The 27,738-nt window shown below is 41.0% G+C and overlaps 1 protein-coding gene across 1 annotated transcript in view; it reads right to left on the bottom strand.

The window, feature by feature from the left end:
- The window catches only part of GAD2 (glutamate decarboxylase 2), a 149,260-nt gene that overhangs the window by 25,549 nt on the left and 95,973 nt on the right, over window positions 1-27,738 (bottom strand). The window contains exons 9-11 of the mRNA XM_033934223.1: window positions 16,943-16,997; window positions 13,046-13,162; window positions 8,505-8,569 (exon numbers count right to left, since the gene is read on the bottom strand). Of these exons, the coding sequence (XP_033790114.1) occupies window positions 8,505-8,569; window positions 13,046-13,162; window positions 16,943-16,997 (237 nt within the window). The remainder of the gene's footprint in view (window positions 1-8,504; window positions 8,570-13,045; window positions 13,163-16,942; window positions 16,998-27,738) is intronic.

Genomic DNA, 27,738 nt, shown 5'->3' with positions numbered 1-27,738 from the left:
ACCTAGTATTTTTGGAAAGAGTGAACAAGTGATTGACATCTACCCTTTGCACATCACTCTTTATTTTATAGATCTCTATCATATCACCCCTGAGCCGTCTTTTCTCCAAGCTGAAGAGCCGTAGCCGCTTTAGCCTTTCCTCATAGGGAAGTTGTTCCATCCTTTTTATCATTTTTGTCACCCTTCTCTGTACCTTTTCTAATTCTGCTATATCTTTTTTGAGATGTGGTGGCCAGAACTGCGCAAAGTATTCGAGGTGTGGCCGTACCACAGAGCGGTACAAGGGCTCAATATATCCAGCCAAAGCAGTCTCAGGCTGGATCACAATAAAAGAAACATGTTATTTAGTACTGATAGTTGAACACACAGCAAGCTTCAACACAACTGAAATTTTCCATCACACAATCCACAAGCGATCAAATAATTGCAAAGACATGGTTAAAGGAAAGTATACTTTTACTCTATATTAAAAGCTTATTCTTGGCACTATAGTCCCTCAGATTTGGTCTAGCTTATAAACATGCTTATAGTTAATAATTTCCACACAGCTCTCTGTTTGAAGGACACAAGATGGTACTTTTGAATTATACATAGCAGCAAAATTAATATTATTCAACTCAAGTTTACCATGTCACCATAAAACATAGGGTGATGATTGGATGGGGAGACTGAATATACCGATTGATAAAAAAACAAAACAAACCCAATGTCATTAAAGTACTTGGTAGAGATGCCTGCTGCTAATGGCATAGGTCCAAAAAGAATTTGTATTTTCAAGTAAAGTATTTTAGTGCGACAATAATTATTGAACACAGGGTTCCAAATGAACACAAGGCAGTAAGCGCTTTGCACCATAAGCATTTTGCCTCAAAAGAAAATAAAAACTGCAAAATGTAGGACTTTTTCTTGCTAATTATTGTAAAGAAATTCCTTTTCTGCCTTAGGGTTTCTATGAAGCCCTATAGCTAAGGCCCAAGCTGTAAATGCTCCAATGTTCTTAAGTATTGGATGGGCATCAGAACATTTGCTGCACAGTACTTGCTTTGTAAGAGGGGGCCTTAATCTGTTCCTCCACACTCAGAAGCATATCATAAATGGCCAGTTTCCTTATTGTTAATAATGTTTAGATTTACCATTTCTGATACCTTATAACAGGAGTAGGCAATTCCGGTCCTCAAGAGCCACAGGCAGGTCAGGTTTTCAGGATATCCACAATGAATATGTATGAGATGGATTTGCATGCACTGCCTCCTTGACATGCAAATCTATCTCATGCATATTTATTGTGGATATCCTGAAAGCCTGACCTGTGGGTGGCTTTCGCGGACTGGAATTGCCTACCCCTGCCCTAGAACAGTTGTTGCTAGTTGAACCCTCCCCCCCCCCGAATACAAATGATAATTAACATTTTCTCTGCGTACAGTGTGCTTTGTGTTTTTAAAAATTTTATTGTTGGTGGATCATTTTGACTTGGTCATTTTAAAAGTGGCTCGCAAGCCCAAAAAGTGTGGGCATCCCTGCTTTATAGACTCGCAGCTAGTTTTCCTGACAGGCACCTTAAATGTAGGCCAGCATTTTGCAGGCATCATTTAAGGTAACTCTCTCATGTCACTTCTGGGCAAAACCATGACCACACCTCGCCTTGGGTACATTTAAGCATCCCTATGCATCTCCATAGATGCACTATAGATGCCCTCCTCGCAGGCATCCTTCCTCACAGAATTTTTTCTAAAAACGAGAGTCCCGATTGGCTGCCAGATGGCGGTAGGACACCTACTGCTGCAAAATTTATGACTGGTGAACCAAAACATTTGACCTGACTTTAAGAATCAAATGCAAATGAAGTCAGTGATTCAGTAGGAAAAAGAGATTACAGTCCTAATCAAAAGTAAACGAATCATTCTTGTAACTTTTATTGCATTTCCATGTTTATTTTACATATTATCTATTTTTTTTTATTTTTATTTTTTTATTATTGCTCCTTTCCCTCTCAATTCTGTTTCTTTTGTTCCTCCACAAAATATAATTGCACTTCTCCGTTATGTACTGTCTTCTGCTCTCTGCTTCCTCATCTACATTGTATTCTTTTTCCTCTTCTTATTCAGACTTTTTTTCTCTTTTTTTTTTCTCATATAATTGAAATGAAATGTGTGGAATAACTTAAGTTTCATGGCTCCACATAATTCGCTTCTTGTAGTTGTGCATCAGCATTTAAGCCAAGTTTCTATAGGTGTAAGTGGTCATGCCTAACGTTAGGTGTAAGATTTGTGCTAAGCTAGTATTATAAATATAAGAACCTAAGAATTGCCATACTTGAACAAACTAAAAGTTCATCTAGTCCAGTATCCTGTTTCCAACAGTGGCCAACCCAGGTCCCAAGTTCCTAGCTAGAACCCAAGTAATAAAACTGATTTGATTCTATTTATCCTAGGAATAAGCAGTGAATTTCCCCAGGCTATCTCAATAATGGCCTATTTAAGAAATTATCCAAGCCTTTTTAAAACCCTGCTAAGCTAACTGCTTTCACCACATTCTCTGGCAATAAATTCTATAGTTTAATTACATGTTGTAAAATGCTGGCCTACATTTCTCTCCTAAAAGTAGACACTGCTGCTGGCTCAACTGATCATGGCAAGGTACTCCCCAATCAGCAGAGCCAGCAGGACTCCCCAAAACAACAGCTATGGGGAGTCATGCTGGCTCAGATGATTGGGGGGAACATACCCCTGCCTCGATCAGCTGAGCCAGCAGTGGCAGAGGATCCAGCGATACCATCCATGTGGCAGGAGGGATGTCCACCCCTTCCTGCCTAACATCCCTGATGCTTCACCCTCCCACACATCTGCATGGCAGGGGGATGCTCCCTCCCTCCTGCCTAACACCCCTGACACTTCCCCCATACTTCCTGCTGCTGGGCCACATCGATACCCTGAAACCCTGACACCCCACCCAATATTGCAACACCCCACCCGACACCCCAACATCTCACCCAACACCCCCTGAATCCCCCATACCTTTGAAGAAGGCCAGCAAGAGGGATGCCCACTCCCTCCTGATAGCAGGCTCGCCTCTTCCAAAATTGCAGGACTTCCTCTTCCCAGTGCATCTTGGGATACACTGGAGAGGGACTAAGGACCTGATTTGCTAAGATACCTAAAGCCCCTCTCATAGGAAGGGCCTTAAGCACTTGGACCAATCAGAGCCTTAGGCCTCCTTCCCAGTGTATCCTGGAATGTCCTGGAAGTGGCCTAAGACTCTGATTGGTCCAGATACCAAAGGCCACAAAGTGACGAACTGGGTCAGGAACTAGTTGATTGGAAGGTGACAGAGGGTGGTGGTCAATGGAGATTGCTCTGAGGAATGGGATGTTTCTAGTTGTGTCTCAAGGTTTGTGTCTTGGGCCTTGTAAGCAATATTGCTGAAGGGCTGACTGGTAAGATTTGCCTCTGCAGATGATACCAAAATCTTCAACAGAGTAAACATTCCTGATGATGTGAATAACATTAGGAAGGATCTAGTGAAGTTTGAGAAATGGTCTGAAATTTGGCAGCTATGATTTAATGCTAAGAAAGGCAAAGTCATGCATTTGGGCTACAGAGACTCAAGGGAACAGTATAGTTTAGGGGATGAAGAACTTTTATGCATGAAAGAGGAACTGGACTTGGGTGTGATAGTATGTGATGATTAAAGTGGCCAAACAGGTTGAAAAGGCGATGGAAAAAGCTAGAAGGATGATTAGTAAAATCCTGACCCCTAGACCCGCCATAGGCTTGCCCAGTTCCACTCATCCCTGCCCCATTATGCCCCAGTCCTGCCCCAAATCCTGCCCTATCCCCGCCCCCCTGTTGCCTGCTCTCATCGGGCAAGAGGGCATGTGCGCATGTGCGGATACCCTCTTGCCTGACGCGATTTTGAGGAAGCCCCTTATTATTTTATCACTAACTCATGCTATTTTACCAGAGATCCTATTATATACAGTAAGCCTATTTGTCATAACTGTGGTTAACGGTAAAATAACACGTCTTAACGATAGCCCATGTTAGTAACTAGGCCCCTGAAAAGGAAATCTTTTCAGGAAGACATAAATCATTGTGCCAGAATGTATCATGTTCTGAAGTTTATAGAGTAAGTAAATTATCTAATCTACTGGAAAATGTGTTTTCTAAAACCAATGAACAGCTGCTCTTGATCACCTTTCTCACAGCAAGTACTGCATCAGTGATCACATAATTACTCATTTGAAAACCCTCAGCTATTGGTCTGGCATCTTCTCCCAGAGTCTTCACGACGTGTCTTATTGTGTTGGCTGCATCTCTTCAATTACACGGCCTTCAGGTTTTTTCTTTTTCTGAACGTCTGGTTCATCAAGGCTGTTTCTTCTCGGGAGGTGGTCTGAGCAACCTCTCAGCCATCTCTATTCTTCTGGTCTAGGTTTTGAAATTTCATTCCCCGTAATTATGTCTATAATTCATTGGGGAAATCCTAGCCACCACTCTCATGAGATCGTTTCTTCCTCCAGATTGTGTTCAGACTCTCATCCATCTGTGTCAGCAGTTGCTTCCTTTTCAACCATCTTGGCCAGACACATGAGGGTTTTTTCTGAGCCACAAGGTTTTCTACTGTTCAGGTTCTACCACGGGTAGGACTACATTTTTGCATTCCTCAGTGGATTCTTGCTTCCCAGTGGTCTCAGGCGACAAATCGTCTCTCAACGCATGTATATCTTGACATCATCTCATTTACAATAGCTTTGAAGTTTTTAATGAAAATGCTACTTTTCTGGTGCACCTTACTAAACTAAACTAAACCTTAAGTTTATATACCGCATCCTCTCCACGGAAGTGGAGCTCGGCATGGTTTATAAGAACTTAAAATATAAGAAGAGAAAGGAAAAGGTTTACATGAGCTTATATATAGAATGGAAGAGTAAGGGGGAAAATAGAATTACATGTTAGAGAAGAGCCAAGTTTTCAGTTGCTTGCGGAATAGTTGGAGAGAGCCCAGGTTCCGCAACGGGATAGTAAGGTCGTTCCAGAGACCTGTGATTTTGAAGAGAAGAGAGTTTACCTGCATAGAGAATACTGCGTAGAGAGGGGAAGGATAGTTTATATCTTTGGGCGGGTCTGGTGGAGTAAGGACTCGAGGAGTTAAAGGATAGTGGGATTAGGGGAGGAAGGATACCGTGAATGATCTTAAAAGCCAGGCAGGAGCATTTGAAATGGATTCTGGAAATCACTGGGAGCCAGTGAAGATTGGACAGGAGTGGGGAGACATGGTCAGATTTGTGTTTTGCAAAGATCAACTTGGTTGCAGTATTCTGGATAAGCTGGAGTCTTTGAAGACTTTTTTTTGTTAGGCATAAGTAAATGGCATTGCAGTAGTCAAGTTTGAAGGGGATGATGGATTGGATATTTTTTAAAATGTTAAAGTTGTTATGCATTCAAAATTTATTGTGAGTTTCCTTAAAATTTTATACCTTTTAAATATGTAAACATCAATGTATAATTAAACTCTGGAATTTGTTTCTGGAGAATGTGGTAAAAGCAGTTAGATCAGCAGGGTTTAAAAAAGTATGGATAATTTCCTAAAACAAAGGTCCATAAGCCTTTATTAAGATGGTCTTGAGGAAATCTGCTGCTTATTCTTAGGATAAGCAGTACATAATATGTTTTATTCCTTGGGATCTTGCCAGGTACTTGTAACCTGGGAGGGCCAGTTTTGGAAACAGGATACTGGGCTTGATGGACCTTGGGTCTGTCCTACAGTATTATGGCAACTCTTATGACCTTATGACTATGAAGGCAAGGCAAAGGGAGGGAGATAGACCAACTAGTGGAAAAGATGCCTGGATCGCAGATTCCCTTGGAGCTATTTTAAGTTAGCCCAGGGGATGACAGAGAGAGGGGAAAATGTGGACCATAGGGGTCTGGACTCATCTAAAATCCAAAACACATTCAAGGATACAAAAGAACATCTCACAAGGGGCCATATCAACCCTGAGGAATATTGGTCACAATATGAACTACGAGCAAAGATAGGAGAAGAGGTTGATTTCTGGGATCATTGGATGAAAACAAGCGTATCCATTTTAGAAGAAATCGCCCCTAAACGAAATAGTAAAAGCTGCTCAAATAAATATAATAAATGGTTTGACACTGAACTCTTAAAAATGAAACAAGCAGTAAGACGATTGGAAAGGATCTGGAAGAAAATGGGAAAATTGTCAGACCGGAACAACTGGAGATCCAACATAAAAATCTACAAACAATTGATAAAAGACAAACGTAAAGCTTTTTACTCATCCAAAATTAACTCATCTAATACTAGCCTGAAAGGAATCAATACAAAAGAACTGTTCAACCTAGTCACAACCTTATTTGACACTATACGCTACACTCAACCCATGCATAATATTAAGCTACCTTCTGCAAATGACCTAGCACAGCATTTCGATTCAAAAATTAAAAACCTAAGAAATAACTGTTCGACAAATGACATACTTGAACATCAAATAATAAATGTACAAAGAAATGTAATACCAGCGGATATGATTTGAACCACTTTTCAAGATTTAGAATGGAATAATTATATCAAATTATATAACAAGTACACTAAATCATTCTACGTCTTGGACTCCTGTCCCCCAGGAATTATGAAAGCAGCCCTATTAGGCTTTAAACTAACTGTGCTGAACTATCTGACTGATAATTTAAAAAAATGGTAAATTCCTTACTAATAATGGCCACATCATAATAACCCCAATTCCAAAAAATCGTAAAGAATCTCTAGCATTAGTAACCAACTATAGACCAGTAGCATCCATTCCATTTTTTGTAAAGATTATGGAAGGATTGGTACATACCCAATTGATGGAATATCTTGACCAGTTCTCTCTTTTACATGAAACTCAGTCTGGTTTCAGACTTCTGTTCAGTACGGAGACAGTCATCGTGGCCATCTTAGACAATTTACGTTCCTTGTTTAGTAGCGGCCTTAATGCCCTGATAATGCAATTTGATATGAGTTCTGCCTTTGACTTAGTGGACCATGGGAAACTGTTACACTGCTTAGATGCAATTGATATCAGAGGTGAGGTGCTAGACTGGTTTCAAGGTTTCCTTACGTCCTGCACCTATCAAGTACGCTTTAACTACAATCTCTCTGACACTTGGAGCAATCCATCTGGTGTTCCACAGGGGTTCCCATTGTCCCCATTACTTTTCAATGTTTACATATCATCACTAGGTGCGCAATTGTCCCAACTAGGGATAAAATTTTTTAGTTACCAGATGACTTCACGATCATCATCCCATTCACTACCTCTCTCTCTGAAGCTACTCCTACGGCAACAGAAGTACTAAATGTGATGGAACAATGGATGTCTAAATTTAGACTGAAGCTAAACTCAGACATCTAGTGGATGTGGCCTCGCCACACCCACTAGATACTAAAACATTGCTGCCCATCAACAAACTTAGTTACCCTATCCAATCTACTTTGAAGGTATTGGGAGTAATACTAGACCAGGGCCTAACCATGAAAGACCAGGTGGACTTTTTGGTTAGAAAAGGTTTTTTTAGTCTCTGGAAGCTTTGGTCCATTAGAGCATATTTTGATGCTTCAACGTTCAGAATTATGGTACAATCCCTTATACTAAGCCAACTTGACTATTGCAATATTGCTTATCTGGCAATTACCCAGAAGAACTTGCAGCGATTACAACCGGTGCAAAATGCGGTGGTCAGGCTGATTTTTAGGCTGAAGAAGTTCGATCACGTAACTCCTTCCTACCGACTCTTGCACTGGTTGCCGATGGAGGCTGGTGTGAAGTTTAAGTTCGGTTGTTTCTGCTTTAAGGTACTTTTCGGCCTAGCCCTCAGATATATATCTGACCTTTTCTCTTTTTCAAACAATCAACATATGAGAAGCTCAAACTTGAATTTGGTTTCCCCATTGGTTAGAGGATGTAATTTAAAAGACATCATCAACATCTCTTCTCAGATCAGGCAGCATTATGGGGTAAAGATCTGAAACAATTCAAACACCTAAAAACATATCTGTTCCTAAAGTATGTAGGCAGCTGCACTGCACAATCCTTCCCCATAACTGATTGCTAAACTTCAACTCTGTTAGTACTACTCAATCTGTAACATTTTTAATCATTGTAAACCGCATAGAACTTCACGGTCCTGCGGTATATAAACTGTTATCATTATAATCTCTGCTGACCTCTGAAATACACTGCCTTCAGAGATACTGACTCTTGCCCTTAGTGCTCACGTGTAGTTTGTTCAGTGCAGCCTACTAGAATGTTCCAGAATTATATTTTTAAACAAAATGAACTCCACACTATTACCACTAGGTATATGCAGATTAACTCTGGAAAACAAACATTATATTAATGATTTGCACTGTATGTGATATACAAGCACAGGTCTACAGAAAGATTATTTAACATAATGTATATCTGATTGGTATCAAATAATAATTCATTCTTTACCTACCTATCAGCACCATTTAATTTCCATCTGTGCTTTCTAGACATTAGTAGTCCACCACCCCACGCTGCCTGAGGGGAAAGATAAGAGATTTAAACACAAATTTCATAGCACAGCGGTCTGCATGCACTAAATTGGTTACTGGAATTCTCCTGTCCTTTTGAAGATATTTCTAATGAAATGTATCTCTGTATAGAAGGAGTTTCCATTTTCATGGAAAGAAGTACAGTTGTTGGAAGCTACATGCATATATGACATTCTGGGGGCAAATGCGACAGCTTCTCTTGAATATATGGCTAAAGCAAACTACACTGGCATCTTGTGTTTGGTCTTCAGTCAACATTTATATTTCTAACAGATCATGTGACAAGAAAGGCAATTTTGAGAACTATTGATCTAATGGTATGTAAAATGGCTAAATATAAAGAGAGAAAGAAATAAAACAACATGCTTGGTATTGATGATCAAATCAAAAGAGGAAGAATGACAATGCATGGATCAGAAAATAATAGCTATGGATGCCCTCTGTTACAATTTAGCTGTCTGAATGAGGACTGAAAAAAGCTCAGGTCAACTATCCAAAGGGTCACCATGAGTCGAGGTCAACTTGAGGACATGTAGCAACAACAAGAAGCAGCAGCATATGTGCATTTCTTCCCTAAAGTTTAGTCAGCTAGCCACTAGAGGGGGCTCTAGAAGCATGAGAAAAGAATATTCCACAGTATGGGGCAATGCTTATTGAGAGTAGCCTGCAAGATCAAGATGCAGTAACATGAAAATAAAAAAGTAAAGAAAAACAAACTGGAAAAAAGTCATTTAGAAAGAAAATGGTGTCAGGAAACTGAGATGAGCAAAGCAGACTGAACAGCCAAAAAGGCAACAACCTGACTGGTCACAGACAGTGAAACCAAAAAGTAATCATGTGACAATGAACTTTTCAGCTATAGGAGCAAGATTTTTCTTATTTCATGAATTCCTATTATCTTATATTTAATCCTCAGATGCTAAACCAGAGTGCACTGATCACATATATCCTCAGTGCACTGATGGCTTAGGCCAGGGATGTACATCTTCAGTTCCTGAAGGTGACAAATGAATCAGCAGCCAGCTGGCATGCCTTTAACTGGCTGCTGCAACTGGATATTCAATGCCAGAGCCCAGACATAGTCTATGGCTGAATATTACCCCTGAAATTGCTGATCCATCATTATTCAAAATATTTTCATCATGTATTAACCTCTTAGGACCCTTGAGGAAGGCTTTGTTTGCTGAAACATGGCCCGTGTCGGGCCTGTGGAATTTCTATCAATGTGGATAAGTTGTCAATATCATTCAAAGATTTTTTTTGCAAGAAATAAAGAGTAAAGTCAAGAACGTTGTAGTTTCCACAGTCTTTTTGTGTTTGGATTGCTCCGTCTTCTGTGGTAAATTGGGCCTGCTTTATTCTGTTTTCCCATGTTGATCCATTATTAGTAACATGTGATTTATTTATTTATAAGTTTCATAATTTACAAACCAAGTAAATAAGCACTTGTACAGAAAGTGAATTAGTGAAAATAATACTACATACATTGTAAATCATACCTTAATACCATTTACAAAGAAGGTTTAAAATTAAGAAAAAGAAATATTAACTAAGTCACTCAAGTCCTCAACCTAGGATTCCAAGATTACACATAGACGAAAAATAAAGGAAAATATATTATAATTAGCAAGATAACTACAGATAGTGCTGAGATAGGAGCATCTCTATAACTATTGAGCACTTGATTTTCCTTCATCCAGCCGAGACATTGCCAAGAAAGCACTTAATTGATGAGGTTCAAAGAAAACATATTTAACTGAACGTTGGCAAATAATACACTTGCAAGGTTGTCTCAAGTAAAATGTTGCCCCCAGTGAAGTGACTCCTGGTCTCAGGAGAAGAAATTCTCTACGACGCCTTTGAGTTTCCCTTGAAAGATCGGGAAACATTTGAATTTTACACCCAAGAAATTCTTTCTGTTTATTTTTGAAGAAAAGCCTCAATAACCACATTTTAACAATCGAAAGAGCTAATGTTAATATCATTGGCATGTGATTTATTTTTAAAATCAAGTATAGTACCCGAAGATAGGAGGGTGACCCAGGAAATTATAAACCAGCAAGCCTGACATTGGTGCCAGATAAAATGGTAGAGACCATTGTAAAGAACAAAATTACCGAACATATACAACGTGCATTAGCCAAAGGACATCTTGGCCTACCAATCTGTTATATTTTTGTGAAGGCAATAACAAACATATGGATAAAGTTAACCAACTGATATTGCATCCTTTAGAGCAGTGTATCGCAAACTGTGTGCCTCTTGAGATTTCAGGTGTGCCATGGTACACTGGGGAAGAGGAGAGATGCCAGCGCCACTTTTTTGGTGCTCACCTTTCTGATTGGGACAATTCCACTTTGTTTCTAAACTTACTGTTTGTTCATTTGTATGACACTGTTTTAGATTAAAAATCAATAAAGATTAAAAAAAAAAAAAGAGAGGGGAGCAACATTGACCAGACACTGTGACCATCGTGAAAGCCTGTTGAAAGAGCCAAATTTTCAAGTTGGTTTTGAAATTTTTTTCAGCGAAGTTTCCTCTCTAATGGTAAGTGGCATGGAATTCCAGAGAGATGGTTGGTCTTGGGGAAATCCACTGCTTATTACTGTGTTAAGCAGCATGACACCTATTTTACTCTTTTGAGAACCTACCAGCAACTTGTGATCTGGATTGGCCACTCATAGAAACAGAATACTGCACTTGATGGACCTCATATACTTAAGTACTTGTATATCTCATGAATATTCAAATAGGGATAGCCTGAAAACCTGACCTGTTTGTTAGCCTGAAGGGGAGAGCTTATACCATGTTTCCCTGAAAATAAAACCTACCCCGAAAATAAACCCTAGCAGGATTTTCGGGGTAGGTCTTAATGTAAGCCCTACTCCCAAAATAAGCCCTAGTCCCGGAATTTGCCGGCAGTTTCCCTCCCCTCCCTTGTGCAGCAGAACCCTTGAGTGAGCACCCCCCTCCCTCCCAAGCACCCGCACCCGCCATGCAGCCAAATCACCATCCTTCCCTCCCATTGGAACCCCGCCGCAAGCACTACATACCTCCCTAAGCAGCTTTGGGCCGGCAGCACTTTAACCCTTTCAGGACCAAGGGACATATTTGTCCCATAACTTTAAAATCCTATAAATTTTGATTGGGATAGTCTACAGTTCTAAATTTGATATGTACGGATTCCATATGATACTGCCTTTATGTAAACAAACTGGTTCCGACATTCATTCATTAGCGTCGTTGCCAGATTGACGAGAAGATTCACTTGCCACACTGTCCATAAGCCAGAAGTGTGATTTTTTTAAAAAAAAATAATGATATTTCACAAAAAAAAATCAATTTTTTGGCATCTGCAAGCCCTTTTTACCATAAAAATGTCGTCAAAACCACAAAAATTGGCCTACGATCCTTATGGTCCTGAAAGGGCTAAACAGGCCGCTTCGGTCTTTTGTCCATGAATTCTCTCTGCCGCGTTACTGATCAGTAATGCGGCAGAGTGAATTCATGGGCGGAGAAGGCCAAAGCAGCCTGTTTAGAGTGCTGCCGGCCCGAAGCTGCTTAGGAAGGTATGTAGGGCTCGCTCGTGGTTGGCGGGGTTCGGATGGGAGGCAGGGAAGGAAGGATGGGGATTCGGTTGTGTGGCAGGTGCGGGTGCTCGGGGAGGGGGGGGGGCGGTGCTCGCTCAAGGATTTTGCTGCACAAGGGATGGGAGGGAGGGAAGGGAAGCTGGGCAAGGTTCCTGCTGCACAAGGGATGGGAGGGAAGGGAAGCTGGGCAAGGGTCCTACTGCACGAGGGATGGGAGGGAGGGGACGAAAGATGGTGCACTTGTGGGTGAGAGAAAGGAAAGAGGAAGAATTGGTGTGAAGGAGAGGAAGAGAGAGATGATCATGTACATACCCTGAAAATAAGAGTGCGTTTTTTGGGCCTAAAATTAATATAAGACACTGTCTTATTTTCGGGGAAACATGGTACATCTTAGGTTAATGAGTTGTGGTCCGTAAATAAGGAGCATTTGGTGTCAAATAGAGAATGACATGAGGACAAATTTGTTCCCATCCCTGTAGGAACTCAATTTCCCCTCCCCGCCCCTGTGAGTTTTGTCGCTGTCTCTATCCCTTCCCCATTCCTGTAAGCTATGCCTTAATTGCACAAGCCTGGAATATTTTGGATTTTAAAGAGTTTGAGGCTTGTGCAGATGAGGACAGAGCTTGCAGGAATGGGGCAGGGACAGGAAAAGAACTCATGGGAACAGGAAAATGAGTTCCTGTGGGGATGGGGAAGTCCCCGTGTCATTTTCTAGTGTCAAGTAAAGAAAGATACTGCGTCTGTGTAGTCATGCCTCATTTCTGGGAAGATAAGGTAAGGCTGTAGATGAAAAAGGAACATGCTATGCTACACCATGACATCATGTCATGCAATAGAAAGCTTCAGATGCATCTTAAAAAAAAAATACTTACATCGACATGCATCCAGATCTTGTATTTCTTGCAAATATCAGCAATAGCTATGAGAGGATCAAATGCACCATAGACAGTAGTCCCTGCAGTGGCACTTACAAAGAAAGGAACAAATCCCTGAAAATTTGAAGATAAAAAAGAAATACTGAAAGCCATCTTTGTGTCAAATTTTGAAGACAATGTTTCAATAGCCAGTGCGGATTCCAAATAGCCCACATAGGTTTTAGCAAAACTATTTTACATATATTTTCAACCATTCATGTTTACAGGGATAAATTCCATTGAAAACTATCTTTCCCAAGGTATATACAGGTATACTGCAAATGCATAATTACAGCATATAAATAACATATCTATTTTCCATGTCCTAGGTGTTTATTTAGCCTGTCTGAGCTCATCTCAGTTTTTGCATATTTCTCATGCAAGGCACTACATAGCAAACAACTTTATAAATTCATTGTTCCTTTAACATTGGCAATGTGATGCTTATGACTTCTGGACTAATTTTGATTGTGGTTGTCTAAAATGCTGACTGCAAACTAAAAGTTTTCATAGCTCATTATATGTTAGTGGAATTCAGTTTTGCTAAAAATTAATGCTACCAATCTATTAATATTGGAGTTTGGGCCTGTAGGTGGCAGCAAATTTCCAAGTGTATAAAACTATTATAAACTAAGGAGATAAGATTTGGATTATACACAACGTGACAGTTTATTTTTTTTCCTCAAAATGGAACAGGACCCCCAGATCTATTCCCCCCCCCCCACCTGGATCCCGGATCCATCCTGGATCCTCTGGATCCCATTAAATATAGTGCAAAATATAGACAGCACATATAAATTCTTAAAAGTGACACATTTTGATCACTAAATTTAAAATAAAATCATTTTTCCTACCTTTATCTGGTGATTTCATGACTCTAGTTGCACTTCCTTCTGAATGTGCATCTTCTCTTTCATTTCTTTCTCTTTCTTTCTGTCTCCCTGCCCCCCCCAAGCCACCCTTCTTCCCCGATAAGCCATGCCAAGCCAGCCTGCTTCCCCTGCCCCCGACAAGCCAAGCCAGCCTTCTTCCCCTGCCCCACGCACCCTGCTTCCCTGACCCAGCAACATCAAGGCTTGTGCAGTGACTGCACTGCACAAGCGCCAGGCCTACAAGTCTTCTTTCCACCCCTCCACCCCCCTGACATCAATTCTGACGTCGGAGAGGAAGTTCCCAGAACTTCCTCTCCGACGTCAGAATTGACGTTGGAAAGAAGGCTTCTGGGTGGCAAGCAGCAGCGGCAGTGGACTGGGGGTGATGGTGGTGGTGGTTTGAATCGGCACTGGAGGGAGGCTAGCTTTGGCACGGCAGGGAGGGAGGGGAAGCAATCGCCTGTCCCATTGTCCCCGCGCACAGCTTCGGTATGCTGTCCCTGAAAACGGGACATTTTGGCGTCCCGAAGCTGTGTGTGGGGACAACGGGACAGGGGATCTAAAAATGGGATGGTCCCGTTCACAACAGGATGTATGGTCACCTTAATTATACATCTCCAGCCTTAAAATATCTAATTGCATTCTCTATTGTAGGAAGAATTTTATTTTTTCAAACCTATTTTAAGGTGATTTGAGGACAACATTGAACATACATGATCTGAAATATGTATCAATGTTATAATAGGTTTCTCTCCATATCCTGTCAGCAGAAAATAGTTTTGTTTCCTTTCTCTGTACTATTAGAAGCTGAAAGAATCATTATTAGAGATAAGACATTTTGGGCCCCTTTTACAAAGCCACAGTAACAATTCCTGTGCAGCAAATGTGATGCAGACCATTCAAGCTCTGGATTGAGAGGGCATAGGATGAAGTTAAGAGGTGATAGGCTCAGGAGTAATCTAAGGAAATACTTTTTTACAGAAAGGGTGCTAGATGCGTGGAACTTTCTCCCGGAAGAGGTGGTGGAGACAGAGACTGTGTCTGAATTCAAGAAAGCCTAGGATAAGCACGTGGGATCTCTTAGAGCAGGGGTAGGGCACTCCGGTCCTCAAGAGCCGTATTCCAGTCGGGTTTTCAGGATTTTCCCAATGAATATGCATTGAAAGCAGTGCATGCAAATAGATCTCATGCATATTCATTGGGGAAATCCTGAAAACCCAACTGGAATACGGCTCTTGAGGACTGGAGTTCCCTACCCCTGTCTTAGAGAGAGGACGAGATAATGGTTACTGCGGATGGGCAGACTGGATGGGCCATTTAGCCTTTATCTGCCATCATGTTTCTATGGGATTTGCTGCAGTTGCTGTGCTGGGAATTGCTGCTGTGGCTTTGTAAAATGGGACTTTTTATTAATTACACACACTTATTTTATTTATTTATCTATTCAATTTTTTGTACCGTTCTCTCAAGGGAGCTCAGAATGGTTTACATGAACTTATTCAGGTACTCAGACATTTTTCCCTGTCTGTCCTGATGGGCTCACAATCTATCTAATGTACCTGGGGCAATGGGGGGATTAATTGACTTGCCCAGGGTCACAAGGAGCAGCATGGGTTTGAACCCACATCCTCAGGGGGCTGAGGCTGTAGCTTTAACCACTGCACCACACTCTCCCCACACAGATGTGTTCCATCATTGTATTATGACCTATAGTAAGATTTGTTTAAAAGAAAAAAGCAAATTGAAGGGGAAATACTGTTCTATTTCATTATCAATTTGATTTGGGGTTTTTTTTAGCTTACAATTTTGTAGCCTCTTCAGAAAACAACATTAGGAAACGTCAGCTTTGAAAAATTAGATTTCCATAAATTGAATTGCTGAATGTGTAGTTCTTGTCAGGAAAAAATATGATACAAGTTATGAAAGGACAACGTTGTATATTTTGGGCCCGATTCTATATAGAGCGCCTAAAAAATTGGCACCCATCATAATGGTGCTTAGCTCGATTCTACAAAAAGTTTCCGCACTGGTTGAACTGCTGCATCTACACCCAGAGGTTGTGAGATCAAATCCCGGTGCTGCTCCTTGTGATCCTGGGCAAGTCACTTAATCCTCCAATGCCCACCGCTTTGAACGTCAGCTTTGAAATGCCAAAGCAACATGTTCCCATTCCTTTTTCCTTTCCTTTAAACACTATTTATTAAATATCTCAAAAGCAAATTATATCACTTTTCCATATCTCTTTGGTAGCAAATTGTAAGTTTAGCAGCCATCTTCACCACAGCGTAACAGCTGTCCCACTACCTGCAAAGTGAGCCACCCCTACCATTTCCTGCGAAAATATGCAAATGTGGAAACTTTTTGAAGAACCCTCATATAAAAGGCACGAAGCATATATAGAATCATACTTGGTGGCCATACCAGGCATAACACTTAGGCTTACCCATTTAAGCCAAGAAGAATCAGGCCTAAATACCACGTCTAACTTGTACGTGCATCAGGGGTATTCTATAACAGTGCATCTAACTTTTAGGAATCCATGTTCCTCCCCTGACCATGCCGCCTTTTCAGATTTGCTCACTAGAATCGATGTTAGGCTTGTTAGTTATAGATAAGTGAGAGGCAGACCATGGGAGGCTGGCTCCCAGTGAGCTGGAAATACAAGTGGGTGAGAAGAGGCTCCACCCCCAAACTTCCCTAACTGGGTTGCATATAGAATCTAAAATTAAATCTGAGAAAGCACATACACTAGCAAATATTTTTTTTAATGAATTATACAGAAAACAAAGGAAAACAATATTTAAAAAGTTTTGATATCAGACTTACCGCCCTCCTTTTACAAAACTGTGCTAGGGTTTTTAGCGCTGGCCATGGCGGTAACAGCTCCGATGCTCATAGGAAATCTATGAGCATCGGAGCTATTACAGCTGTGGCCGGTGCTATAAAGGGTAAGTGCAGTGCAATAAAACAGTAACAATCTTACCTTTTGTTTAACTTCAATAATTCTTCTTTCAAGGTCAGATGGGATCATTCTTCCCCTGTAGACAGAAATAAAAGTAATTATTTTCCTATTAATAAAGTTCATATGAGCAATGTTCTTTTAGGCTTCCACAGCTGGCATCGTGCTTGTTACATTTTTCCCGCATCTGGTTAGGTAGAACAGATGTTTCAAAAAGAAATTTAATATACTCGTTTGGTCCATATACTCGTTTGGTCTGTTCTTTGTTCTACATCTGCCTCTCTTACGTCCCTCCAAACTGACATTTCAGTCATCGTGCTGTGGCTTTCTTCAGGGCATGCTGTGAGGTCTGCAGTTTGTCTTTATATATAGTGGGTTCTCAAACCCGATTGGTTGGGGCTTTAGGTGAATGAGGCATGAAAATCCATTGGTCACCAATTTGAATTTGAGAGGGCAAATCCATTGGTCTCTTTTTACATAAGAACATAAGAATAGCCCCACTGGGTCAGACCAATGGTCCATCAAGCCCAGTAGCTCATTCTCACGGTGGCCAATCCAGGTCACCAGTACCTGGCCAAAATCCAAAGAGTAACAACATTCCATGCTACTGATCCAGAGCAAGCAGAGGCTTCCTCATGTCTTAATAACAGACTATGGGATTTTCCTCCAGGAATTTGTCCAAACCTTTCTTAAAACCAGCTATGCTATCCACTTTTACCAGAGCTTAACTATTCTCTGAGTGAAAAAAGATTTCCTCCTATTGAGCCCTTTTCTGCCTATTTAAGTCACCTCTTTCACAGTAATTAGCATTTGTACCACTTTTTTTTTCACCCAGCTACTAATAATGAACCTGTTCCTAGAAATATTGCTCTATGGGGATGAATATCTTTTGCTCCACATGTGCATTTAGGGTGAAAGTTATCAATGTAGGTTACTGTTACGATGTGTTATTTTACAGTTCGCCACCAGCCAAATGAGGATGTTGATCTCAACACAGATATCAAAAGCAAGAGTGGGGAAGGGACACAATCAACCAACTATGAGAATCAACAATTTATTAAAAATCTGACACACATAGCATATACAAACAAATCCTCAAAATATAAATTCAAAGACCAATAACCCTGCTATTATGATGAATATAAGAAGGAATTATTTTCAAAGTCTTCTTAGTTATAGAAAAGTGCATTTATATATTGAATGTATTTAAAAGCCGAGAGACCTCAAGTGTTCACAGCCATCTGTCTTGGAACAAATCCTGTCAGATAGACTTATTGTGAACTATCATTGGTCTCATTTGCCTTTCCTTTTATCACTCTATCTTTTTATATCAATTAAATTTTTTTCAATTAAATACTTTTTCCTTTTTAATCTTTTATAACTTTGAAGCTCATTATTATATGCCTATAAGCATAGCAACATATCAAGTATTGCACCTGGAGTAATAATGCTCAATATTCAGGCTTGTTAGCTTGTAAAGTGCTATTTAGACCCCAGGGCAGCTCTTAGCTGTATAGAGTAACTGTTCAATAAACACTATGCTCTGCTCAACGGAGCATCTCCGTTTCGCTCTAATAAGAGCTTCCTTGGGAGATGTTGAATTGTTAGCGATAGTTGCTCGTTCTTATCTGGTCAACATTGGGCCAAAAGTGCTGCCTCATGGGGAAACAAGCTCCCTCCTAGTGCCGAAGTTCGCCATTGTTTTTTTACAGCACTAGGAGGGAGCTTGTTTCCCCATGGTTTCATTGTTAGCCCTAGTCATTAGTAACTAAGGGCTAACATGCCTAAGAACACCTAACGATGCCTGCTTGAACAGTAGGCGTGGTTGACTTAAACATCATTAGGTGTCAGAGATAAGCACCTATAAATTAGGCCAGTGATAAACTGGCCTAATAGATAGCACCTACCTTTGGGATGCCTAGTGACGTCTATGTCTGCTTAGGCACCGTTAGGCATGATTCTATATATGGCACCTAGCAGTCGATTGACAACCTTGCTGAGCGCTATGCACCGTTTATAGAATATAGCCCTTAGGGACACAGGGACTGATATTCAGATCATGGGAGGCAGCCTGGCTATCTCCTGTGGTCAATGCCAAGGTCTCGTATATAGCCACTGGCTTTGAATTTCCAGGTTAAATGCAACTGCCAAAGACTTAGTTGGTCAAACTGATAATTATGAGCTGATCGACTAAGGCACAGCAGCCAATGATAGACCAGCTTTTTAAGTATAAAATACATATGTTATATTGCTTTGTATAAATTTATCATGGATGTATTTTATGTCATATTGATTTGCAGAAATTTATTATATACAAGGGTCATTTCATAAATAATGTACACAAATTTTTTTAATTTACATGTTTTATTTTTTTTTCCAAGTATTTCTTTACAATCCTTCAATATAGTCTCTCTGCTTTGCAAAGACCGAGTCCCAACGTCTGGGAAGCTTCATTATTCCATCCAAGACTCAGTTTTTGTTCAGTTGCCGAATGGCTCGGATACCGGCAGAAGAAAGCTCTTTCAGAGATGCAAAACGATATCCACACATAAGTTGTTTCAACTTTGGAAAAAGGTTGAAATCTGGTGGACTCATGTCTGGGTTGTAGGGAGCATGAGGTAACACCTCCCATGCATATTTGTGAAGTTTTTCAATGACAACATTCCCTATGTGCGGGCGAAAGTTATCATGAAGAATGAGTGGCCAAGCCAAGAGCAACTGAGGTCGAGTTTTGTGCATTTTTCTGTGCATTGTTTACACAAAAATCACTATAATACACTGCTGTGACACTTCTTCAACATGGAACTTTGTCTGTGATGATGATGCCTTCATGATCATAAGTAAAAATCATCATTTTTTGACTTTTGATTGAGCTCGTCGAAATTTTTTGGGTCGTGGGGAAGATGGAGCTTTCCACTCATCATTGAAAAACTATGTAAATACGGCTGAGAGGTGTTACCTCATGCTCCCTACAGTCCAAAGTGATCGCAAACCGATCGGTACATGATCGGTTTGCTTTGTGAATCTAGCCCATATTCAGGTCTTCCAGTCTCTTCTTGTACATCTTTTGGCACAAGTCCCATACCAATTTCATCGCTTTGCTCTTGACCACTTCAAATCTTTTTACATCATTAGCCAGATACAGCCTCCAAAACTGAACACATTATTCCAGGTGGAGCCTCACCAACGACCTGTTACACACGAATAATTATTCCCTTCAGATAGCAACATTTATGAGTTTTATGACTATTTAAATTGCACATCTTGAGATATAAAATCTCTTCTGCCCAGATTGCTGGCAAAGGCTTCAAAATGGAAGTTTAAACACTGTTTTGTTTTTTACTGGATGGAGGACAGTATTTGCACAACTTTCATATCCTTTCAAAACAGCTGTATAGTATGTATTGATTAGAATCCTACTGGCTACAAGGCTAGTTATTAGTGAAGAACTAAAATAGTTCTATTGTTGTCTCCTTTCAACCCAAAGGTGACACGTTCAAGGGTAACTTGTGCATGACTGGAGAAAAAAAAAAAATAAAGTACTGAGATCTCTAATTGGATGGATGTACCACTTTTGGAAATCAGGAATAAAGATGCCCATCAGTGCATACCAGCTGAAAAAATATCCCCGATAATAACAATATTAGTAATATTAGTATTAGCACTTAACGATCATTCTTCATTTGAATGGCACAGTCTCAGATTATGATTTGAGACCCAACCAAGGATCTAATAAATCATGGAGGTAGTGCCACAATATGTAAGCACTTTCCAAGCAGAGTGATATTATTCTTATTATTCATGACTCTAACACAAAAAATGGTGTCTAGCTCTATGTCTACCCATTCTTACCCTTCACAGATCTATCCCTTCACCTTGAAACTTAGGAATTACCAGGTATCAGTAGTGTAGCAAGAAAGGGTGGGGGGGGGTCAGTCCTCCCTGGGCACCGATTTGATAGGGGTGTGGCACCTGTCCTCCTTTCTGCTCTCCCGCTCCTTCCCCACCTCCCCGCTGGCGTGCACACCACCTACCTTCCTCCGTACCTCTGCAACGCTCCTAGCGGCGAACAGCAACCCCTAACCTGCTGTGATGTTTGTGTCGGCTCGTCTTCAGACGTCACTTCCTAGGAAGTGCCATCAGAGGGAGAGCCCATGCAGGCGTGACAGCAGGTTAGGGGGTTGCTGCTCATGCCAAGAATGTTACAAAGGTATGGGGAAAGGGAAGCAGTGTGCGTATGCAACAGTGTGTGTGTGGGGGGGGGAAGGGAGGGTGGAGAAGAGGGTGGGGGAGGGGCGCCACTGCCCCGGGTGCCTCTCACCCTCATGATACCACTGCCAGGCATCATCATAATTCACAGCTTGAACCAAGAACTGGTTTTTGTAAGCCTGCTGTTGTCAAATCTGAAATGTCACGCCCATCTTCAAGAAGGGCGCAAGGGGAGACCCAGGAAACTACAGGCCGGTGAGCCTGACCTCAGTCCCGGGAAAGATGATGGAAGCACTGATTAAAGACAGCATCTGTGAGCACATCGAAAAAAATGGGCAGCTAAAACCGAGTCAACATGGCTTCTGCAAGGGTAGGTCATGCCTCACAAACTTATTGTACTTCTTTGAGGGGGTGAACAGCCAGGTGGATAAAGGGGAATCTATAGACATCATTTACCTTGACTTCCAGTGTTATGGACCCCGACGCGCTTGCAAAAAATAGATAATACTAGATCTAATAGATGCTGGCATTGTAAAATAGAAGTAGGGACATTAGATCATTTAATTTTTTTTTGTCCTTGCATAAAAGCCTTTTGGAATTTAATTTGGCCCCAAATTAACATATTACTAGAAAATCATATTGGTCTCTCATATGATACCATATTATTTGGTACTGCAATGAGAACACAAAGTCCAATATCAGCAAACAATAACAAATTGCTTTTAATATTGACAGGAGTTGCCATGCAGCAAATCACACAAAATTGGAAGGATTATACCAAGCTAAATTATACATTCTGGTGGAACTCGGTGTGTCACATTTACAAAATGGAGAAAATATTGGCATTACAACAAGGAAATATAAAAAATTTTAAGAAAATATGGGATCCATTGACAAAATATTCTAAAGATCAGATATCTTAACACATTGATAATAATAATATAGGGTTAGGGAGGGAAATATAGAAATTAATATGAGGAAAAATGAAAAAAACAAATAACAGGGGAAAGGGATTCAATATATATGATATGATATTGTACATACAACTATAATTATTATAAACTAAATATTATGCTATTCATTTATTGTAAGAATGAAAATTTTATAAATAAAAATTAAAAAAAAAAAAAAAAGCCTTCGACAAGGTACCACACGAGAACTGCTTAAAAAGATATGGAACCACGGGGTACAAGGGGAGGTCCACCGATGGATCAAAAACTGGCTGGCAAACAGGAAGCAGAGGATTGGCGTAAAGGGCCACTACTCAGACTGGAAAGGGGTCACGAGCGGAGTTCCGCAGGGGTCGGTGCTGGGACCGCTCCTGTTCAACGACCTAGAGGCGGGAACCAAGTGTGAAGTCATTAAATTTGCAGATGACACCAAACTATACAGCAGGGCTCAAACCAGGGAAGACTGCGAAGATCTCCAAAAGGATCTAACGCAGCTGGAAAAGTGGGCCAAAAAATGGCAGATGAGCTTCAACGTGGGGAAATGCAAGGTCATGCACGTGGGGAAAAAGAACCCGATGTTCACATACAAAATGGGGGGAACACCACTAGGGGTCAGTAACCTGGAGAGAGACCTGGGAGTGATGGTAGACACAACACTGAAGGCATCGGCCTCAAGGAAAGCAAACAGAATGTTGGGTATCATTAAGAAGGGTATTACGACCAGGACGAAGGAAGTCATCATGCCGCTGTATCGTGCAATGGTGCGGCCGCATCTGGAGTACTGTGTCCAGTACTGGTCACCGTACCTCAAGAAAGACATGGCGGTACTTGAGGGAGTACAAAGAAGAGCAACTAAACTGATAAAGGGAATGGAAAATCTCCCATATATTGACAGATTGAAGCAGTTGGGACTTTTCTCCCTGGAAAAGCGGAGACTTAGGAGACATGATAGAAACCTTCAAGATCCTGAAGGGCATAGAAAAAGTAGACAGGGACAGATTTTTCAAATTAAGGGGCACCACAAGTACAAAGGGGCACTCGGAGAAATTGAAAGGGGACAGGTTTAGAACAAACGCTAGGAAGTTCTTTTTCACTCAGAGGGTGGTGGATACATGGAACGCGCTTCCAGAGGCTGTTGTAGACAAGAAAACATTAAATGGTTTCAAAGAAGGTTTGGATAGATTCCTAGAAGAAAAAGGGATTGAGGGGTATAGATAGGTATAGACCATTACTCAGGCAATGGGCCTGATGGGCCGCTGCGGGAGCGGACCGCTGGGCAGGATGGACCTATGGTCTGCCTCAGCGGAGGCAACTTCTTATGTTCTTATGTTCTTATGTCAACGTTTTGTAGAAATTTGTCTAGCCTTGGAGCCACGCTGCCTAAGGCTCTAACAACAGGGATAACTTGATATTGTCAGGTCTTGATACTTTGTTAATTTTTTCCAGTTCTTTGACTTTAATTCCTGTGTCTCCTGGTGCCATAATCATCAATGACAGCATTACGTTCAGCGGCCATGATATCAAGTGCATTATGTTCCAAACGTCAGTCTGTTTGAATTAAAAACTCCCATTCAATCTTAACTTTTTCACTGGATTATTGTGGTTGCCATATTGTGATGTTATTTATGAACATAAAGGAAGAGGACACAGCATGTTGTTAATAGCCATGAAAAAAGACAGGGGAGGCTTTTATGCTTATGGCTGAAGAACGGGAAGCACAAAACTGCAGCGAGACACTGATTGATAAACATAGAAACATAGAAGATGACGGCAGAAAAGGGCTACAGCCCATCAAGTCTGCCCACTCTGCTTACCCACCCCCTGTCTATGCCCTAATGACCCAATTTCCTTATCTTGACCCTCATAGGGATCCCACATGAGTATCCCATTTATTCTTAAAGTCTAGCACGCTGTCTGCCTCGATCACCTGCACTGGAAGCTTGTTCCAATGATCAACCACTCTCTCTGTGAAGAAATACTTTCTGGTGTCGCCATGAAATTTTCTGCCCTGAGTTTGAGCGGGTGCCCTCTTGTGGCCGAGGGTCCCTTGAGAAAGAAAATATCATCTTCCACTTCAACACATCCTGTGAGGTACTTAAATGTTTCGATCATGTCTCTCATCATAATAGCCACCCCCTTGTCATCTGAAGCGATTGCTTTATACTTTTCTTTAATGAATTAATTTTTGTGAATGGTGACTGACATTTTTATGAGTAAATTTTTCACAGTGGGTTTCATATTTTTTGTGTTATGTGTTTGTTATACCATTGTCCTCATTAGTTTTGTAGTGATGTTATTTAGTGATTTTACAACGTCCAATAAGCTAATGGTCGATGGTTTCATTTTTTTCATTACATAGTCTATATTTGCTATTAGTTGAAATATCTTGAATACCGTATTTCCCCATGTAAAGGCCGTGGCCTATACATCGATTTTGCAAACCGGCCTAGTGGGTGCGGCTTGCTTAAATGGAGCGGCCTATTTTACAATCATTTTCCTCCCCCCTTAAATACCTCCCTCATGGGAAATACCTCCCTCGCTGGACAGCTGCCGGCTGCCTCCTCCAATCACGCTGTGCAGGGCAGGAGCGATGCTTTCGATCTCAAGCCTCGCCCCAGGCCGCTTCCTGAATGGCTGCCATCACGAGAACTTACGGCAGCCAATCAGGAAGCAGCACGGGGCAAGGCTTGAGATCGAAAACATCACTCCTGCCCTGCACAATGTGATTGGAGAAGGCAGCCGGCAGCCATCTGGTGAGGGAGGTATTTACTTGCAAGAGAAGTATTTAAGGGGGAGGGGGGATGATGATTTCAAAAAAGTTCATCTACTCTAGATAAGCCACAACTAGTAACATAGGGTGGCTTATCTAAGAGTTTTAAAACATAAATTGGCATTTTCTGCGTCCTATACAATGGGGCAGCTTATACATGGGGAAGTATGGTAATAACTTTCATGCAATTAACTTGAAGATATCAAGTTTCAAATTTTTATTTATATTTGATGAATCGCTTATTCCAGTTACTAAGCAATTTACAACTTCATAAAACAGGTTTATATAAGTAGTCAAAATAACTTAAAACTAACACTATTAAGACATACACGAAACGAGAAGGATAGAAGGGTAAAGTTACATCATCACTGCTTAAGAAAAGAGACAAAACAAGGAATGAAACAATAGGATGGGGTAATAAACATAAGCCAAATTTCTGGGATACAATCGTAATGACTAATAAATATATATTAAATACGTATTGTAGAATATAGTTACTAGTAGAGATTCATTCAGGCCACGTGCATAAAAGAGGTTGACATAACATAAAAAATAATAATAGTATTAAATCGGAGAAAAAATAAACCTCAATTGTGAGAGGTTGGGACTACACAAGTACCCAGCCCTCAACACATCATCACGGGTTTATAAAAAAACTCCGCATACATAGAAATAAATAGGGCTTGCATTCATACAAAGTCACATTTTTTTCAAGAACTTTTTTGTGTGATGACAGCTATAAACACCCAATTCCCTATATATTATACGTGTCAACCATTAGTGACCAGAACCCCAAGCTTGACTATATTAGTAGTGAAGGCTACAGCTCCGTTTCAATTGTGTAAGTCGTTTTGGAGGCACGGAGTACAACAATCTCAATTAAGGAAGAAATACACTCATCTGAAAGTGTGAAATTTCAACAGAGGCTTTCAACTCCTAATCCCGACAGAAAAGACTTTCTGTTTCGCCCAGAACAGGCTACTTCAGGGGATATATGCCATCTTCGAATGTCTCCTTGCTTCTTACAATCCGATGGAAATGAAGCCGGCTCCTCTCAAAATGGAGTAATAAACATAAGAACATAAGCAATGCCTCCGCTGGGTCAGACCTGAGGTCCATCATGCCCAGCAGTCCGCTCACGCGGTGGCCCAACAGGTCCAGGACCTGTGCAGTAAACCTCTATCTATACCCTTCTATCCCCTTTTCCAGCAGGAAATTGTCCAATCCTTTCTTAAACCCAAGTACTGTGCTCTGCCCTATAACGTCCTCTGGAAGCGCATTCCAGGTGTCCACCACATGTTGGGTAAAGAAGAACTTCCTAGCATTAGTTTGAGCCCTAATGTCTGCGTCTAATAGGAAAAAAGCTAGAGATTGAATGCATCTTTAGAAAGATAACTTTTTAGTAGTTTTTTGAATTGACTGAGGTCTTTTTCTTCTCTGGTATATTGGGGAAGAGCATTCCATAATTGGGAGGCCATTACTGAGAACATATCATGTCTTCTAGTGCCAATAATTTTTAAAGAAGGAACAGTTTGGAGATATTGGGCTGTCGATCGAAGAGACCGGGAAGTGTTGTGGGGGATAAGCATTAGGTTGATAAATAGAGGTTCTTTAAAAGTTAAGGTTTTGTATGTTAGAAGTAATATTTTGAAAGTAATACGATAGCTAATTGGGAACCAATGGGAGTTAATCAATAAGGGGGTGACATGATCGTAATTTTTTCCATTGTGTATAAGTTTAACCGCAGTGTTTTGTATTATTTGAAGGCGTCTTTTTTCCTTTTGTGTAATATTGATTAGTAAAGAGTTGTTTCTCAGCTGCATAAATTGATCCTTTCATCTCCTTCTTAAGGGTACCTAGCCACAGCTATCACTAGTTCCTGGTGTTAGCCATGTTATTTTTGATTTCCCTAAAATAATGTCTATGTAAGCAGTGGCATAGTAAGGGTGGGGGGAGTGGGAGGCAGTTCCAGGTGCCATCTTGGTGGGGGGCGCTGGTACCCATCTTCCTCTCTACCCACCCCCACTATCGCACGCTCGCGCTTCTTCCCTACCCCCGTACCTCTTTCATGTTCCTGGCATGAGCAACAACCCCAACCTGCTGCTCGCGCAAGTGTCGGCTCTTTCTCTGATGTCACTTCCTGGACCCACACCTAGGAAGTGACTTCAGAGGATAAGCCGATGCTGGCGCAAGCAGCAGGTTGGGGTTAGGGGAAAGGAAGGGGCGTGTACGTGTGGCAGGAGGGGGTGGAGAAGGAGTGGAAGGGGGTGGGGAGAGCATAGAAGAAGGCGGGGAAGGGGCGCCAACACCCCAGGTGTCTCTCACCCTCACTACGCCACTGTATGCAAGGCTACTAAATTCCAGACCTCAAAGTCCACAGGCAGGCCAGGTTTTCAGAATATCCACAATGAATAAGCATGAGAGAGAGATTTGAATACCAAGAAGGTAGTGCTTTCAAATCCCTCGTATCTATATTCATTCTGGATATCCTGAAAACCTAGCCTGCCTGTGGACCTCAAGGACTGGAATTGAGTAGCCTTGATGTAAGGCCTTGTTTTTATAGTTAGCCAAATGGGTTTCTATTCAGTTCTCTGTCAGCTTGATGATGTTCTCCCTGCAAACTCTGAGTTATTTTTTTCTCATTGCTGGTCCTGTTGTAATTATTCAATTCTAATTTTTTTTTCCTCAACTATCTGTCTAACTTGTGGCCAACTCTAACCTCCAATTGTTTAAGGAGAGAAATTGTTTCCTTCTTTCTTGGGTCACCTTTGTTACATCTAAGTATGCCCATATTCTCTTGCCATAAAAAAGATTTTTTAGAAAACTTAAAGTATAATTTCATAAATGAGTCCAAATCCTGTTGAAATACGAAGGATATTAGTAATGTTGTT

This window comes from Geotrypetes seraphini, chromosome 2, assembly GCF_902459505.1.
Source record: "Geotrypetes seraphini chromosome 2, aGeoSer1.1, whole genome shotgun sequence".
NCBI lineage: Eukaryota > Metazoa > Chordata > Amphibia > Gymnophiona > Dermophiidae > Geotrypetes > Geotrypetes seraphini.
This window is presented reverse-complemented; position numbering and strand designations above follow the sequence as displayed.